Raw genomic sequence first — 16,660 nt, forward strand, 5'->3', positions numbered from 1 at the left:
GACAGCCCTGGCTGGCTCTCGGCGAGGTTGATTTCCATCCGCTGTGTGTGAGGTAGTAAGCCAGCAGTGTTGTCCCCGGCTGATGCCCACTCAGAGGGCAGCAGGGAGAAAGCCTGGTGCAGCTCTGCAAAGCCAAGCATGGCCACCTCACTGCTAGCCAGGGGCAGAGTGATCTGGGGCTGACTGAGGCTTTGCTTTACCAGTTTGTGGAGCAGCAGCAGCAATGGGAACCTGCAGTGCTGCTCCTCCTAATTAGCTCACCAGGTCTGGGGTGTTAATCGCTCCTTTCTGTTCTGAGAGGGCTCTGTTACAGCTGCTTTCACACTGTATGTTGGATGTAATGGTGTAAGGGCACCTGGGAGCACAACCTTGCAAACTGCAATCAACCCTGCACTGCCATGGTCTGCTGCTGCTCAGAGGTTGCTGAAGGCCTGGGATTTATTGGCATTCCTGGTAATTAAAATTATGTCGCTTTGCCTAATAAATGAGGCACCTGCATGAATAAATGGCACCTTCCTAATGCCTGTGGCGTTGTGCTGACAGCTCAGCCAGGTGAGGCTCTGGGCCCTGTCCTCCCAGCTCCGTGCTGGGGACAGGGTGTGCAGCTCCGCCAGCCAAAGGTGATTTCCAAAATATGGGAGGTTTCCGAGGGTCTTGTTAATTTGGGCACAAAACAGTCTGCATCTCATCCAGCAAAGCACTTAGATATGTGCTCTTGGTAAGCTGCTCTTCTCATTTGAAGCACCAACACGAGCTGTGTGGGCACTGTGTGATCAGCATCTCCGGGCCTAGATCAGCAGTCTGGGGGTGTGAGTGAGGCCCCTGAAAAGGAGCCAGCTGGGGTGGCCCTGAGCTCCTCACTGCCTCCCCTTGGGGACGCTTGGGGTTTTGCACTGGCAAAGGGGGAACTTTCTGCCAGTGACATCCCTGACTGGGACAAGCTGCGGCCGAGAGGTTGGTTTGGCTGTTGGTCCCTGGCACAGCCCATCTTCGTCTGCTCTGGGTGTTCCTGTGTAAGTCCCTGGCAGGAGGCAGGCCAGAGCTGCTCTGGGTGTTCCTGTGTGAGGCCCTGGCAGGAGGCAGGTCAAGTTTCGGGGCCTGATGAGCCTAGATGGATTTGAGCAGCAGATGTGTGTGGATGTCTGGCTTTTCTGTGCACCCAGGTGGGCTGGAGTTGAAAGCACTTATGATCAGCACTGAACAGACGAGACACAAGGAATGGGCTCATGAGTCTGAGAAACCTTAAGTAGCTGGCTAGAAATGGCTGTCTGTGGTGGTAGCTCTGCATGCTAAATGGGTTGTTTTACATCACAATAAAGCATCCTTGCACTGCTGGGAGCTAACCCTTGGAGAATCCTCAGAAGTAAGGGACCTGAGCTGCCATGAGCTCAGCCTCTTGGCAGGACATTGAGGGACAATCTTCTCCAGCTCTTATCATGGAATGGTTGGGGTTGGAAGGGACCTCTAGAGAACATCCAGTCCAACCACCTTGCTCGAGCAGGTCCACCTAGATATCACTCGGGAATGCATCCAGGCAGGTTTCTAAAACCTCCAGAGAAGGAGACTCCATGCCCTCCCTGGGTAGCTTGTTCCAGTGCTCCATCATCCTTACAGGAAAGAAGTTTTTCCTCGTGTTTAAGTGGAACTTTTTGTGTTCCAACTTTTGTCTATTACCCCTAGTCCTATATCTAGACATGACAGAAAAAAAGTGTTGCCCCATCCTCTTGACATACACCTTTTAAATACTTGTAAGTATTAATGAGATCCCCCCTCAGTCTCCTCCAGGCTGAACAGCCCCAGATCCCACAGCTTTTCCTCATAAGAAAGATGCTCCAGTCCCCTGATCATCTTGGTGACCCTGCACTGGATTCTCTCTGTCTCTCTTGGGCTGGGGAGCCCAGAACTGGACACAGTACTCTAGATGAGGCCTCACCAGGGCAGAGGGGAGGAGAACTTTTGGCTTCCTTACATCAATACCAGTATGTGGAGTCTCTGCTGCTTTTGGAGAGGTGGGCACCGGTTGTGTGGTATCTTCCAGCAGCAGCCTGAGTAGCTGTCAGAGCTGAGCATTGCTGTGCCGCTGCTGGGGGTCAGCTGGCACAGGACATGGCAATGGGCTGGGGTGTGAGGGAAGCTCAGCCCAGGGACAGCTCTGCTGCTTCTCCTCATATGGCCAAATGACATTTCTGCCTCTCTCACCCATGGGATGAAGCGTGGCAAATTCTGTTTGCAGCTTTGTCACACTAACTAGGTAGCATGGGTTATTTCCCTTGAGCTGTTTGACAAAAGATAAGTCACCTTTTGGGTCTGGTAAACAAAATTTGGGTAGCTAGCAGTGCTCTGAGATGTATCAAATTGCCAAAGCAAGTTACTTCCCTTCAGGTGCTAAAGATGGTTAATTGACTTGGGCAGTTTTCACTTGGAGAATCTGGTCCTTCATACCTAGTGAGTCACTCAGACATCTCTGGGCTTTGCCTTCAGTATGAAGAGAGGATTCGCTGGAGCCAGTCAGCAGTGGTTTGTCTGCATCCCACCAGCTCTGAGGATAGCAATGCAGCGAGGGTGCTGATGCTCTCCCCTGACCCCAGAGTCAACAGTAACCCATGATATCTTCCAAAGGAAGCAGTAAAAAAGAGACTTGTGTGATTCTGGCCTGGGGACTGGCCCATCCACCCTGTGTGGGTTCTGGCTGAGGTGTGGTGTCAGAATGCTGCAGCGTGGGAGGGATGTGGAGGAGTCTGAGCTGCCTCACACAGGAGGCAGATGTGGCAAGTGTGGCTGGGCATCGCTTGACTGCTGTTGGATAACAGCAAATGTAAATCCACAGGCTGTATTCTGGTCTGGGCTTTGATCAAGTATCTTATTAGCAGGAAAAGACTGCCGAATAAAGTGGGGAAATTGTAGGAAATTAAAATGTCATCAAGGCGTTGCACATTTTTGCTTCCATAATAGAAAAGCTTCCCAGTGCAGATTATTCTGAGCCTGTCATATTAAGGGATGTGAATATGTGAGTTGGGGAAACAGGAGAGCGAGACTATGAGAGCTGGGCTTGGAGTCCGTGAAATCTATTGCTTCTCCAAGATGGTGAGACAGCAAGTTGCATGCAGGACTCTGCTTGCGTATCGCTCCTTTCCTGCCACTCTGTTCGGGTGGGAGCTGCAGCCTGGCGTGTGGTGGCATGGCTGTGTCATGTCCCAGCAGAGAGCTCCCTATGCCAAGCTGGAGCTCAGGCAGTTTGTCACCCATCTCAAGGAAGCAGTGGTCTACAGGAGCTAAAGGCAGAAACTCCCCAGTAGGGTTATGCTGCAAGTTCTGGCGTGTGTCTGGGAGATGGGGGCTGTGCAGCGTCTTCAGGTCACTTCCACCCCAATGTGTGTGAGAGTGGAGTGGGCTCTGTCCTTGTGCCAGCGGCTTCTGGAGAATGAGGATGTCAGGTTCACTCATCCTTCTTGGGAGTCCCAGCAAGGTGTTGATGTCTTTGGTGTCACCTATGAAGCTGAGACCCCCGTCAGGACTCATTGGGATTGTGGCATGAGGTCAGGGTCACAGCTGGCACCCCTCTTGCACCAGCAGCGCTGGCAGAGGCTGCCAGGACTGGAGCCTTGCTATTTACCGAGCTGATGAAGTAAAACATTGACCAAAAGTGAAACCAATTATACGATGATTAGATAAACGAGCTGGAAGTGCATTAATTAATAATCACCAGCCCAGGAAGATGCAGCCGTAATGAGTCCTGTGCCTTTTCTATTGTATAAGCATGTGCAAATATATTCTTCTGCAGAGCATTAATTAAATGTTTTAATGCACGAGAGTGTTAATCTGAGCACTGGATACTCACTGGAATGTAGCTGCTCTCTCCTGGGAATGGTGAGTGCTGCTGGAGGAGGGAAGATGAGCACTGCAGGTCAGCTCAAGAGCCCTCCCTCCACCTAAGCCCCATCAGAGAGGTGTGAAATAGGGAGGCTGCTGGAGGGAGGAAGGTGAGTGCTGCAGATCAGCTCGAGAGCCTTCCCTTTGCCAAAGCCCCATCCAGGACGTGTGAAGTATGGGGAGCTGCTGGCACAGCACAATGTTTTGCTGGCCAAGGCCATGGTGAGGTGATGGTGCTGGGATGAGGTAGTTGACCTCTGACCTCTCCTTGCAATAAGCAGACCTTTCAGAAAGGGATTTTGCTTTGGTGAGCAATGAGTAACAGAACTATCCTGAACTTCATGTGTTGTAGTGGCCCTGCTTACTCAGAGGTGAAGGTAAGGGATTTGGCAGCCAGTGTAAGCTGTCTTTAAGAGCAGGGTAGGAGTGGGTTTTGTTGTAAGTTTGGATTGTTTGAGTTTTTTTACATAAAAGTGAACCTCCATATGGAACAGCATATTTAGCAAAGAACTTTCTGTTTGTCTTTATCTAGCATATTAATCTTGCCTTCCTATAGAAAGCTTGGTACCAGCTGCACACAGGCACATTACCCCAAGGAGATGATGAGGCTGGCTACAGCCCTTTCTGTAGGGCTGGGCAGCATCTCCCATACCCATAGAGGTGAGGCCAATGCAGCCCTGGGCAGATTGGGCTGCTCTGGGGGACAGGGAAGCAGTGTCAGAGGTTGAGAGCAGATCTCCAGGGGCTGAGCTGCGGTCTGCATCAGTCACATTTGCTTAATATGGGACTGGTTTTTCCCCAGGTGAAACACGGTCTCGAGAGCAGTCAGAAAGCACCCTCTTGTGCTTGCTCCCTCTTTGGCCATCAGTAGAGCTCAGCAGGGCCACGCCACGTGGTGCTGGGACTTGCAATACGTGATGTCCAGGGGATCTTTCCTGGCAGAAACCTGCAGGAGCACTGGGAGGGGAAGTGATTCACCCCCAGCGCTGCATCCCTCCCCGGTCTTGCATCATGTGGCAGCTCGGGAGCTGCCTGGCCCAGTTGCCCAGGGTACAGCACTCCATGGAGCTGGAGGAAGGGCCTTGCCTTGCAATCGCAGGTGCTGAGAGCATCTGGCCATGACCTCCGTGGCAGAACAAGCTACCTGAAAAGGCTATGTTCCTTTCTGCTGTGGGCATTCTTTGTAGTGATAGTTCTCCCCGTGGGAGATACGGGTGTCTTATACAAGTGTCTCTTCCCAAGCCTGTTCCTTCAGTTACAGCTGGCTGAGTAATTAAAGGATGTTGTCTGAATAATTTCTTTGGAAACTGTGGCAAATTTTGCAGAATAAATTATTCAGATATCTTTCAACTAGCTCTGCCTGCCCTGGCCCTACAAGGCAGCAGAGTGGGTGACACCTCCTTCCCATAGCAGTGGAGCAGTGTCTCCAGGCCAACTCCCTCCCTGCAGTGCCCCCAGGCAGAGGGGAGGCTCTTTGTCGCAGGACTCACTGTGACTATCACTTGTCACTGCTCGTGCAGAGCCTTGGCCGAGGCTTCACCAGGCTCTGGGGTCAGAGGCAGCATGTTCTGCAAATGCATTAGGAGTGATGGAAAGTCAGGGTCATGTGTGTGGGGCACAGCAGCAAGGACATCCCGGCGTGAGGGGATACAGCCACGAGTCCCCTCTGAGCAGGAGTGTGTGCAGGCAGCTGCCATGTCCACAGGAGGATGTGGGCACTGCCAGCACTGCCCCTGCCTCACATTCCCTACATCCAGTGAAGTCCAAGACATCCTGACGCCTCTTCCTGCCCATGACCTTGAAACCAGGGCGGCTTCTCCTCAACCGTAGCTGGGCTTGCTCCTCAAAGTGATTTAAGACTGACTGCTTTAAATGACATGGTAATATCCTTACTCATCACTACTAATAATGATGTTACTACTTCTTAATGATGCACAAAACTGTCAGAATATGACAGATGTAAAACTATTTTACATCAGATGTAATTGTCAAAGCAATGCCACAAAGGGTCAGGGAGGAGCACATTTCTCCTGATGTGAGGTATCATGCTACACTTCACAGAATCATGGAATGGTAGGGTTGGAAGGGACTTCTAGACGTCATCCAGCCCAACTCCTTTGCTGAAGCTAGTCCACCTAGATCAGGTCCCACAGGAACACATCCTGCTAGCTCTTGAAAATCTCCAGAGGAGGAGACTCCACACCCTCCCTGGGCAGCCTGTGCCAGGGCTCCCTCACAGTAAAATAGTTTTTTTCTTATGTTTAAATGGAACTTTTTGTGTTCAGCTTTTGTCCATTACCCCTTGTCCTGTCACTGAGTAAAACAGAAAAACAAGTGATGCCCCAACCTTCTGACACCCACCAATTAGACATTTGTAAATATCAATGAGATCCCTCCTCAGTCTCCTCTTCTCTAGACTAAAGAGCCCCAGTTCCCACAGCCTTTCCTCATAAGGAAGATGCTCCAGTCCCCTGATCATCTTGGTGGCCCTGCAGTAGGCTTTCTCCAGCAGTTCCCTGTCCCTCTTGAGCTGGGGAGTCCAGAACTGGACACAGGACTCCAGATGAGGCCTCACCAGGGCAGAGTAGAGGGGGAGGAGAACCTCCCTTGACCTGCTGGCCACACTCTTCTTGATGCATCCCAGGATGCCATTGGCCTTCTTGGCCACGAGGGCACATTGCTGGCTCAGGGTTAGTTTATTATCAACCAGGACTCCCAGAGCTGCTCTCCAGCAGTTTGACCCCCAGCCTGTACTGGTGCATGGGGTTGTTCCTTCCCAGATGCAGGACTCTGCACTTGCCCTTGTTGAACCTCATGAGGTTCCTCTCTGCCCAGTTCTAAAGCCGGTCAAGATCCCGCTGAATGGCAGCACAGCCTTCTGGGGAATCAGCCAGTCCTCCCAGTTTGGTGTCATCAGGGAATGTGCTGAGAGTACCCTCAGTCCCCTCATCCAGGTCGTTGATGAAGATGTTGAGTAAGACTGGCCCCAGAACTGATCACTGTGGAACTCCACTGGCCACAGGCCTCCAACTCCATTCTGTGCCATTGATCACCACCCTCTGGGTTCCGTCGCTTGTTGAGTTTTTTATTTCTCTTTCACTTAATTGCTGATTTCTGCCTGAAAAGTTAAAAACGTTACTTAAGGTCAAGCAGAAGCATTTTAGGGTTTTTAAATTAATAGATACAATTTTTCCCATTAATAAAATTTTAGGTCTACATGCTGAGATAATAACATGAGATAATCAAATCTCATGCTTCAGGACATGAATGGATTGACTGTGAGATATAGGAGTTACTTTTCCTGTTCCTTAAAGAGGTGAACAATGGCCTAATAAACAATGAAGGCTTGTTGATTTGTCTCCAGAAGACTTTGTGGTGGTGGTTTGGATGGAGGAACATGAAGCAAAGTCAGAGCTCTGATTCAGTGTGACATCATTCTGCATCCCCTCTCTGCAAGGGGACATGGCCTGGTTGGAGTCCTGCGAGCGAGCAAGCAGCTTCTCCTGGCCCTTGGCTTGGTTCTGCTGCTCGTACAGCAGCCATTGCTGTGTGTCTCAGGGCTGAGGAGTCCCTGGGGACTTCTTCTGACCCTGGGGCAGCTGAAGACAGATGATCATCCCCAGCTGAAGTGGTCCCATGTGGCAGCAAGTGGCAGTGGGCTGCCTGCTTTGGGCATGTGGATGAGCTCTTCCCCCAAGGCTCTCACATCCCCCTGGACTGCAGGTGGGCAGGGTCGCTGCAAATACATTTTAGCATAATGGTTTATAAACATCCTAGTGAAAAAAGGTAATTCCTGCTATTTCTTTGCAAACCCTGTGAACACTGCTTCCCCCATGGGCTCATGGCCAGTCAGGTAGGGCCGTGGTAGCTGACTGTGAGACTTCAATACCTTTTCATGTTTTATAATTCAAAAATTGCCTTTTTTTTCTATCAAAAAGTCACAGATAAAAGTTTGTAACACTCATGAGAAAATATGTGTTGTTCTTCTCTGTTGAGGGATGAGGAAGAGGAGCGTTCTGGCCCTGTGAGTGCAGAGCCTTGCCAAGGCCCCTGGAAATTAAACTCATTACTTAAAGATTTCACGTAGCAGATTGCAGGCCTTTCTGCTTGGATGGTGCAGAGCTTTCCACAGAAGATTTTGACTGAGAGTCCAAATTAAGCCACAAATTAACTACTGTGCACCCTCGGAAGTGCAGAGCTGGTATTTATGTCCAAACTTTTTGGGGCTTGGGTTTTGTTTTGTGTTTTTTTTAAAGATTCATTTATGAAATGGCACATGAAAATAATTGTCAAGACGTTAGAGATGAAGCCGTGCTGCGAGTGTCACCACAGGCAGTTACAGGCAGGGGGCTGCGCAGGTTTGCTGCGTGTTTGGGGCTGGTGTGGAAAGGGTAACACAGTGGGCACTGCTGCCCCCCCAGCCCGGGCACTGCAGTGGATTTCCACCCGTGCAGAGGCTGTGGAGGGATAGCCCAGGGCAAAGCTGACCCTGACCTGCAGAGCAGCCTGTGCAATACAGAACAAATTGGTGATAACAGATAAGCTTGAAAACCATCAGGGTCTGATATTTTACTGTCCTTCAGAGTTACCTGTTGTCTGTTTAAAGAAATTCAGAGCCTCAGTCTTCTCTGGTATGGGAAGGGTGAATCCTGCTCCTTGAGCTTCTTCCCAGCCTCCCTAAGCATCCTCCCAGGAGATGGTGGCAGATGTGGAATGGTACCATGTATGGGTTCCCTGGCTCCCAGCAGCAGTGTGGCCACTGGAAAAACAAAGTCACTGCTGCCTAAACAATCTGTGGGAGCAGACTGGAGGCTTGCTACATGTCCTTGCCCTCATCTGGACAGCGAAGCTGCTTCTTGCACACGAGCACAGAAAGCTCTTTGCTGGGAAGCTGAGACCTGTCTGGGGTCAGCGATGTGGCTGCAGCAGCTGCTTGGCATCAGCGTTTACAAAGAGACCCAATCTGTCCTGGGCATGACAGCATCCACGGCAAGGTCATGTGTGTCACTGCTCTTGGGGCTGTGGGTAATGAAGTCATTCCTTACTCTCTGCCAGAGGATCAGGAGGTGGCTCTGGCCTCTGCAGCCGCCTCCTCTCAGGACCCTGAAGAATATCTCCTGCTGCCCAGGCACCTGTAACTGTGGCGCAGGCGCTTCCCAGCGGGCTTGCCTCTCGCAAGCTGCTGTCACAGGTGTCACATTTGATAAATGAGTTAGTTTATAAATGCAGATTTGAGTTTTGGCTACAGGTTTTATTCTGTAGAGCCGGAAATTGGGCAATGCTTCAGGAGAACAGCAGTAAATAGAAGATTTTGGAGCGTTAATTTGCTTTTTGAAACTATCTTGCTCTCAAAGTTACATCAGAAATGCATTACTGGTGATTTTGAGACTAAGCGACTATTTTTACACATTCTGAGTCTCTAAAAGTGTCTTTTAATGTCCTGCAGCACCTCATGTGCAGCTGGAGTCCTCTCCTTCTTGGGGTTATGGGGTATATGGGGTAACACTGTGCCCCTGGTGAACCTTGCAGCAGAGTTGCTGGTGTGATCCATGGGGGTTTCAGGCAGCACTGAGGTCTTTGTTCCCAACACGGCACAACCATCCGAGCCTCATCTCTGAGGCATGTGCTAGACCTGGGGAGGTGTCAGTGTGCCATGTCAGGGGCGTGTTTTGGGGAGCATGCCAGCTGCCAAGGAGCAGCACGGGGCTCGTAGCTGCTGGCTGCAGCACAGGGGAGGGGAGTTTCTGCTCTGGCCTTCACTGCAAGCGGGTTTTCCCCTGCTTACAGCTGTACTTCATCGTGTGACATCGAACTTTCCATCTCTGATATCTTTGCTCAGGCTGGAGGGAAGATAAGATCCTTCTCCCAGAAGACAGACCCTTTTTGACTTAATCGGGGGAAGAGGCTTAGATCAGCCTGATTGTGTTTAACTTGTCAAAGCTGCAATCCAATTACAGGCAGTTGAGGTCGCCTGCAGGTTTGCTCTCCTCTCTTCTGCTCCTTGTTGTGCTGCTTGAGGAGACACTTTGGCTCCTGGAGCCAGGGTGCTGCTGCCCACCCCTGTGGGCATCTCCCTGGGCCTATGAGGCACACAGCAGCTGAGCCCAGAGGCCCTGAGAGGAGAGCTCAGTGCTGAGTCCAGCCACTGTGCTGGTGCTTGCTGGTGCCTGCTCTCCCTTCTTCACCGCTGTCTCATTGCTATTTCCACTCTCTGTGGAAAGCACCATCCCCAGGCTCCTATCTCACCCAAAAGAAAGATGCAAATCAGTGTAATTTTGCTGACGAAGGTGAAAGAGGAAATAAAGCGGCTTAAAACTGAGAGCAAACAACAAATCATCCTGTTGGGAAGTGAAAATATTCTCAAGTGTGTCCTTCAGCCTCCCTTGTCTGCTAGAGCTGTACTTGCTTTGCGCTGATACTTGTTGTCGTTTCTCATGTAATGTCTGTGTCTGCACATCTTCAGTTTTAATTCTGGTTTTAATCACTCTTTTCACACTTAGTCTTGGCACACAGGGAAGTTGTCAGTTGTTGAGTATTTTCATAGTTTGAATGCTGACTTTAATCCTTTTTCTCCTCCCCAGTAAGAGATGCAAAAAACCTAGTTCCTATGGATCCTAATGGCTTGTCTGATCCCTACGTGAAGCTTAAACTAATCCCTGACCCCAAAAACGAAAGCAAACAGAAGACCAAAACTATCAAGTGCTCCCTGAATCCAGAGTGGAACGAGACATTTAAATTGTAAGTATAAAAAAATGTTTAAACCTGTACACTGATTTTTCCCATCCCTGAGAATCAATGTGATTGTGTTTGCTCTGATTTAATTATTCAGAGACATTAATCTGATTCAACTGAGAAATAATTCCCGTTGGTCCTGTAAGTGTGACTCAGAAGCGCTCAAACCTCTGCCCTGACCCCTGATCAAAGCTGAGCATTTCAGCGCAGGAGCTCTGCATTCTCCATTTGAAACAGATGTAGTTGGGAAATTAAATATTAGAGAGCTCAAGAAGTCATGAAAGCCTGTTCCTTCATTCTGCATCCATGTTCTTACAGAGTGTGGAGGGCTGTGATGGCGTAGTAATGGCTTCCCAAAGAAAACTGTCCTTTTTTCTTTCCTCTCCTCCAGCCAACTGAAAGAGGCAGACAAAGACAGGAGACTGTCTGTGGAGATTTGGGACTGGGATCTGACCAGCAGGAATGATTTCATGGGCTCCTTGTCCTTTGGGATTTCTGAGCTGCAGAAGTCGGGAGTCGATGGATGGTAAGAGTTGCAGTGGTTTTAAAAATAGTGGGGGCAAAAAAGCAGGACTGAGTTCTTTGTAAGCAATGGATGATGTGGCAGCCCGTTGCACTTCACTGGCATTCTTCTGTTCAAGGTTCACCAATCCTTCTGGCTCCCATGTAAGGTGCCGCTCCATCTCGCAGACTGGTGGGAGTGGCTGGTGCTGTGGTGGCTGTGGCAGATCCCACAGGACACCCAGGGCAGCATCCGAGTGCCCTGCACTGGCTGGCTTCGTGTTACCTACTCTGTGTCCTCCTGCCCCTGGCAGTGGAGCTTGAGAGGCTCAGCAGAGCTTTTCCCTGCCATGGGCACACGCAGACCACTGTGAGGGCTTGTGCTCCCTGTGGGCTCTCCCAGCGTTTGCCTGGTGGGCGTTTCCCAGCGCGTTCTGGTTGGATTCCTGTAGTCCCTGTACTGGGAAGACAGTGTGGTGTGCTGGAGAGCAAGGGCCAGGGAACACGCTTTCAATCGGGATTTGTGGTGGGGGCAGCCTGGTTTTGCAGCAGGCAATGAAAGGAGAAACCTACCAAAGTGTGTAATTACCATCACTTGTTACCATACGAAAGATGAGCACGGTGGGTCTGTAACACCCGCACTGAATGAGTCTCTTCATTTCCATTTTATCTCCCCCAGCAGGACACATGCTACCTTATTTCCCTTTTTTTTTCCCCAGCCACTGATGCCTGAGAGCTGTGCTACCTTTCCATGTCAAGTGCAATAATTGAAAATAGATATTATGTGTCTTTTGGAAACCAAACCCTGCATGCTGTTAATTTGCATTCTGTGAGCTGAGCAAACACCCCGGATTCTGTCTTTTCCACTGTGGAAGCTGTACGTGTCTCACTTAAGCAGAGAATGGAGAGGAGGAAGAATTAGGAGGCAGGCTAGCCTGCCTGCACAGCAACGGGTCGTGCATCTCTTGCATAGGGAGGTGGGAGGGAGGGAGGGCTGGTACCATGTGGGACACCCACTGCCTCCCCTGGCACAGCCAGGGCTCAGGGGGCAGAGCTGGGGGTGCTCCCTGCCGCCCTCCACCTCATCCAGCCCATTCCTGGCAGCAAGGGCACATGCTGCCAGCCCCATTGCAAGAACCTTGCTTGCCACAACCCAGACCCTGACTGAGACAGAGCTTCTCTTCTGGAAAACAAATCTGTCCCTCTCCTCCTAAATTTCCAGTCCCCTGTAAGGATGTGTGTGTCGGCTGGGGTTGGTGCGCTGCCGGCTTCTGACGCAGCCCAAAGCCAGATCATTTTCCCAGCCTTTTAAAAATCATGTAAGTGGAGATCTAATTTTCCTTGTCACAGCATTTGGCTAGAATAAACTCCAGAAGGAGCTCTGATGTATATTTCATATCTAAACAACTGCAGTTAATGGAGAAAACAAGCTCAAAGGAAGAGTCTGTGCCCACATCATGCAAACACACTGTGCTGGTTCAGTGCAGCCTCTGTAGATCACACCCAGCTGATAACCTGCTCCGGCTGCTGGAGGCTTTGCCAATGGAGCCACAACTCTGCCCATGGCCCTGTGAAATGCCCCAGATCTAAATGGCATTTCCACAATGTCTGATAATAGCCACTTCAACTTTTTTTCTTTTCTTTGGTGAATGTCTTGGCTTATACCCAGAGTTGTTGGCTTCAGCATGGTACCAGCAGGCTCTGCGTGCTCTCTCCGTGGAGCCCAGCCTGCCTCAGTGCCTGAGGCAGCTGATGGGGCAGGAGCTTGCCCACATGTGTGTCTATGACCATCATGAGAAAGATGTATCAGGCCTGTGGGGTTTTTGTCAGGCTTGTGTGTTGGAAGAGGCATCAGTGCTTTGTGGTGTCTACTGTGGTGAGTAGTGGATGTGCTTTGTGGGTTGTGGTGACTGGAGTCCCTGGTACAGCGAGGGACCCCAGGAGCAGCCCTCTGCTGAGGTGTGTAGCTGGGAGCTTTCTGAGTGGGTTATTGGGGATTTGAGGTTTGGGAGGGCTCTCTAACCTTGGGGAAGGGTCAGCTGGATGCTGGTACAGCTGAGGCAGAGCTGTGTGACCTGCCCAGCCGCAGTCCCGCCTGCCATCCTGACCCAACGTTCTCCCTGTCCCTCTAGGTTTAAGCTGCTGAGCCAGGAAGAGGGGGAGTATTTCAATGTTCCGGTGCCTCCTGAGGGAGAAGAAGGAAACGAGGAACTCAGGCAGAAATTTGAGGTGAATTCATTTTTCTTGGGAACTTAGGGGTTTTCCTTGCTGCCAGCCATGTGCTTGGCAAGGGACTTTTCCTGGCAGCATAGGGAGCGTGGAGCAGGGCACAGCCCATCACTCCTCCCTCTCCCTGCTTTGCACCCACTCCTGGGAACCCGTGCCCTTGACTGGTCCTTCCCAGGGTTCTCTGTGGCATGCCTGGCTCCAGGGCATGAGCTTCAAGCAGTGTTTCCAGAAGGTAAGTCACTGAATTACGTTTAGCAAAAAAAAAAGAGGCCGTTCTGAATGTTTGAAGCTTCCCAGCGAAGCTTTGGGTATGTTGCATAATTAACAAGGACCACGTGGGAAGGGGAAGTTTGTGATGCATCCACAAGCCTCACTAGTTCAAGGCTGGGTCATGTCACGATGCCAGGCTGGGGCTTCCAGGACAGGGGAGGCCAAAGAGAGGCGGCAGATGCTTTGAGCAGGGTGCTGGTCGCTCCTTGGATCTCCGCAGCTGCACGGCTCCTCCAGGCACACGGGGCTCAGGAGCAACTGCGCAGTGGTCCAAGGAATGGCGGTAAAGGATTCAGATACACCAGGAGCTGGAAGTGAGTGCCTTTTTTGCATCCAGTTTTCTGATGGGATTAACAGGATGATTTTTAACTGTAGCACATGAATTTGGAAATACAGTGGCCTCCCTGCACACGTGTGTGTCTGACACTGTGGCAGCAGCCAGCCGCAGGTTGTCTGGGAAAGGGAACAGTCATTTTCTGGTGGAAGAAGGTGAGATCAGAGAGATGAAAATGAGTCTTAGGCACTTAGGTTGAAAATACAACTGAGGATATTGCACAATGCAGATTTTAGTGTAAGGCTTGCTTGGTGCCTTGTGCTCCCTGAGAACATACTTGATCCTATGTCTCTGCTACCTGCAAGTAGGAAGGAGTCTGAAATCCCATCGTTTCTAGGAAGTTACTTCTTCCTACTGCAAAGAATACAGCATAGCATTGTTCCAGGTGATGCCTGCCTTTCTGTTAGGGTCACACAACCCACAATTAGTGTTTACTAAAAGGAGTTCTAGCTAGATGAGGAGATACTTCAGTTAATGCATTTCCAGCACTGTATCCCAATTAGAGAGAGATGGAGATCCTGGATGTCCCAGAGTGACCTGACGTAACCTTTCTCCTGATGTCAGCACGTGCAGGCATTGTTGCCACAGCAGTTCTGCCCTCCTTCTGAAATGCCATATAATAGGATTTGTTCATCTGTTGTTTTTTTTCTTTCACACTGCTGACTATGAATTAATATAACTAAGATAAATTAAGATATTAATATAATTGGATTTGGAGCTAATCTGAGAAAGAAACCCTTTCTTAGTCATTAAACATTGTGGCAGCCTCTATACTGAGCCCAGTGCACCAAGCTCAGGCTGGGTTTTCAAGAGGGTGATGGGTTGGTGAAGTGGCACAGAGTATCAGCGATCCCTGACAGCCTTTGCACTGCTGCGTTACCAACAGAAACGCTGCTGGAGGTGTAAGCCTGGAACACTAAGGCAATATGTACGAGCCAGTGATTTAGTTTTCAATAGTGTAGGTAATCCCCTCTTCCTGTAGTGTGTAGCACTGCTCTCTCAGCAGGGATAGTGGGGTAACCTGCTGAACTGAAAGCGGAGTCTGAGCTCACTGAACTACAGACTGATTGATAGGAGCTAGTGACAGCAGAGATCACCTGACAGAGACAGAGCCTTGTCTGAAGTGAGCCTGTAACTTGGAGGGGGAAGCCAGCGGCAGCAGGCAGAGTGCTGGAAGGGAGCCTTGGGCTTGTGCAGCTGAGCAGGCGTCCTTGCCCACAGCCTAAGTCACCATGTGGACTTGTCCCTTTTAATCTGGCATACCAGGAGTAATGGCATGTTCCTGGGTTTTGGAATGTGAATCAATGCTGTCTGAGTGCAAGCCCGAGGCATGCAGAGAGGGTGGGAGACCAGGGCTTGGTGTTGCTGCCAGCTCTGGCCCATGCAGATGGAAGCACAGAGTGATCACTCAGGGAAAGCACTGGTGGTGCCTGTGAAAAGCAAAAGACATAAAAAGCAACAGGCTTTTTTGACTGAAGGTGGATGTGGGGTTTCAAGGAACCAGGAAGGCTCTGCAGAGCCTTATCACTCCTAGGTTTCCCTGAGGAGCTGGTCCAGCAAAGCTGCTGTCAGCATCTGAGAGCACCAGGGCTGTGCACTGGTGGCACCAAGGATCTGCACGGAGGTGAGCTGAAGCCAGTCACATTTCCCTGCCAGGCTGATACTTGAGTCCACCTCCCCAAAGAGGCTTCAATGAGAAATGTCTCTTTACTGCTCAGTAATCTATGAAAGATCTTGCAGAAAGACTGATCCAGACATTACGGAATTGATAAGTCTTTGCCATTTTTCAACATAGTTGAAGTCTTAAGTCCAGAGCCCTAAGAATGAGTGTGGTATGTCAGGAGACTTCACATGAAATGAGCCAGAGGTAAAATAGAATAGTTGCCTGTGTGATTGTCAACGTGAATTCCGTAATTGTAGCACAGGACTGGAAAGTTAGTTCCTTTTTCTTCTTTCTTTTTTAATCTCACGTTTATCTCATTTGTATATAACTTCCTTGAATACTTCCAAGAAAGTAAGACAGTTCTAATACAGCATTTGGCATGCAACCAATGGCTGTCAGCTCTGTAAAGAACTGACTACCTGCTTCTGTTGCATTTCCTGGTGTTCCAGTGGTGCTAAAACTGAATGTGTGTTGGAAGTCAGATTAGTTGTCTGCAGATACGAAAATACATTGTCCAGAGGTGTCATTCCATTCTGCCAGAGTACATCCACACCCTCTCCTTGCTGTGCCTTCCCCCATTGCATCCCCCTTTGCCAGTGGGTCAATGTCACAAGGAAGACCATCTCTGGCCAGCTGAGCAACGGCCTTTGCTAGTGCCCAGGGGATGAGGAGTGTGCTGGAGCCTGGCCCTGTGGCAGCAGCCACAGCCTTTTAGGTGACCAAAGAGAATCCTCTGATGGATCTACAATAGCGCTGCTTCATCCTACCTGCTCCTGGGCAGTGCCAGACAGTGCAACAAAGTTGAGATGCAGGTGATGGGTTTATGTTTTGAGGGGACTTTAAATTGCAAAAGCGCCCAGCTGGAAGGACAGCACAGACGGGTCAGCCCAGACAGCACAGTGATGCCCTGCTTGGCAGCCTGCAGTGCCAATCTTGACTGAAGTCCTGCTGCTGCACTTCCTGCAGGCTCTGTCTGCAGCAGGCACATCCTGTGCCGGCAGGGCAGCGTCCCGGGACAGCAGCGCAGCGTGAAGCTTTGTGCAGCATCCCTCACCAGTCCT

At 50.3% G+C, this 16,660-nt stretch overlaps 1 protein-coding gene across 2 annotated transcripts in view; it reads left to right on the forward strand.

The window, feature by feature from the left end:
• Window positions 1–16,660, forward strand: part of PRKCB (protein kinase C beta) — a 125,838-nt gene that overhangs the window by 68,693 nt on the left and 40,485 nt on the right. For both annotated transcript variants that reach the window (XM_061991950.1, XM_061991949.1), the window contains exons 6-8: window positions 10,452–10,608; window positions 10,994–11,128; window positions 13,236–13,332. In XM_061991950.1, coding sequence (XP_061847934.1) covers window positions 10,452–10,608; window positions 10,994–11,128; window positions 13,236–13,332 — 389 coding nt within the window. The remainder of the gene's footprint in view (window positions 1–10,451; window positions 10,609–10,993; window positions 11,129–13,235; window positions 13,333–16,660) is intronic.

This window comes from Colius striatus, chromosome 3 (genome assembly GCF_028858725.1).
Source record: "Colius striatus isolate bColStr4 chromosome 3, bColStr4.1.hap1, whole genome shotgun sequence".
Taxonomy (NCBI): domain Eukaryota; kingdom Metazoa; phylum Chordata; class Aves; order Coliiformes; family Coliidae; genus Colius; species Colius striatus.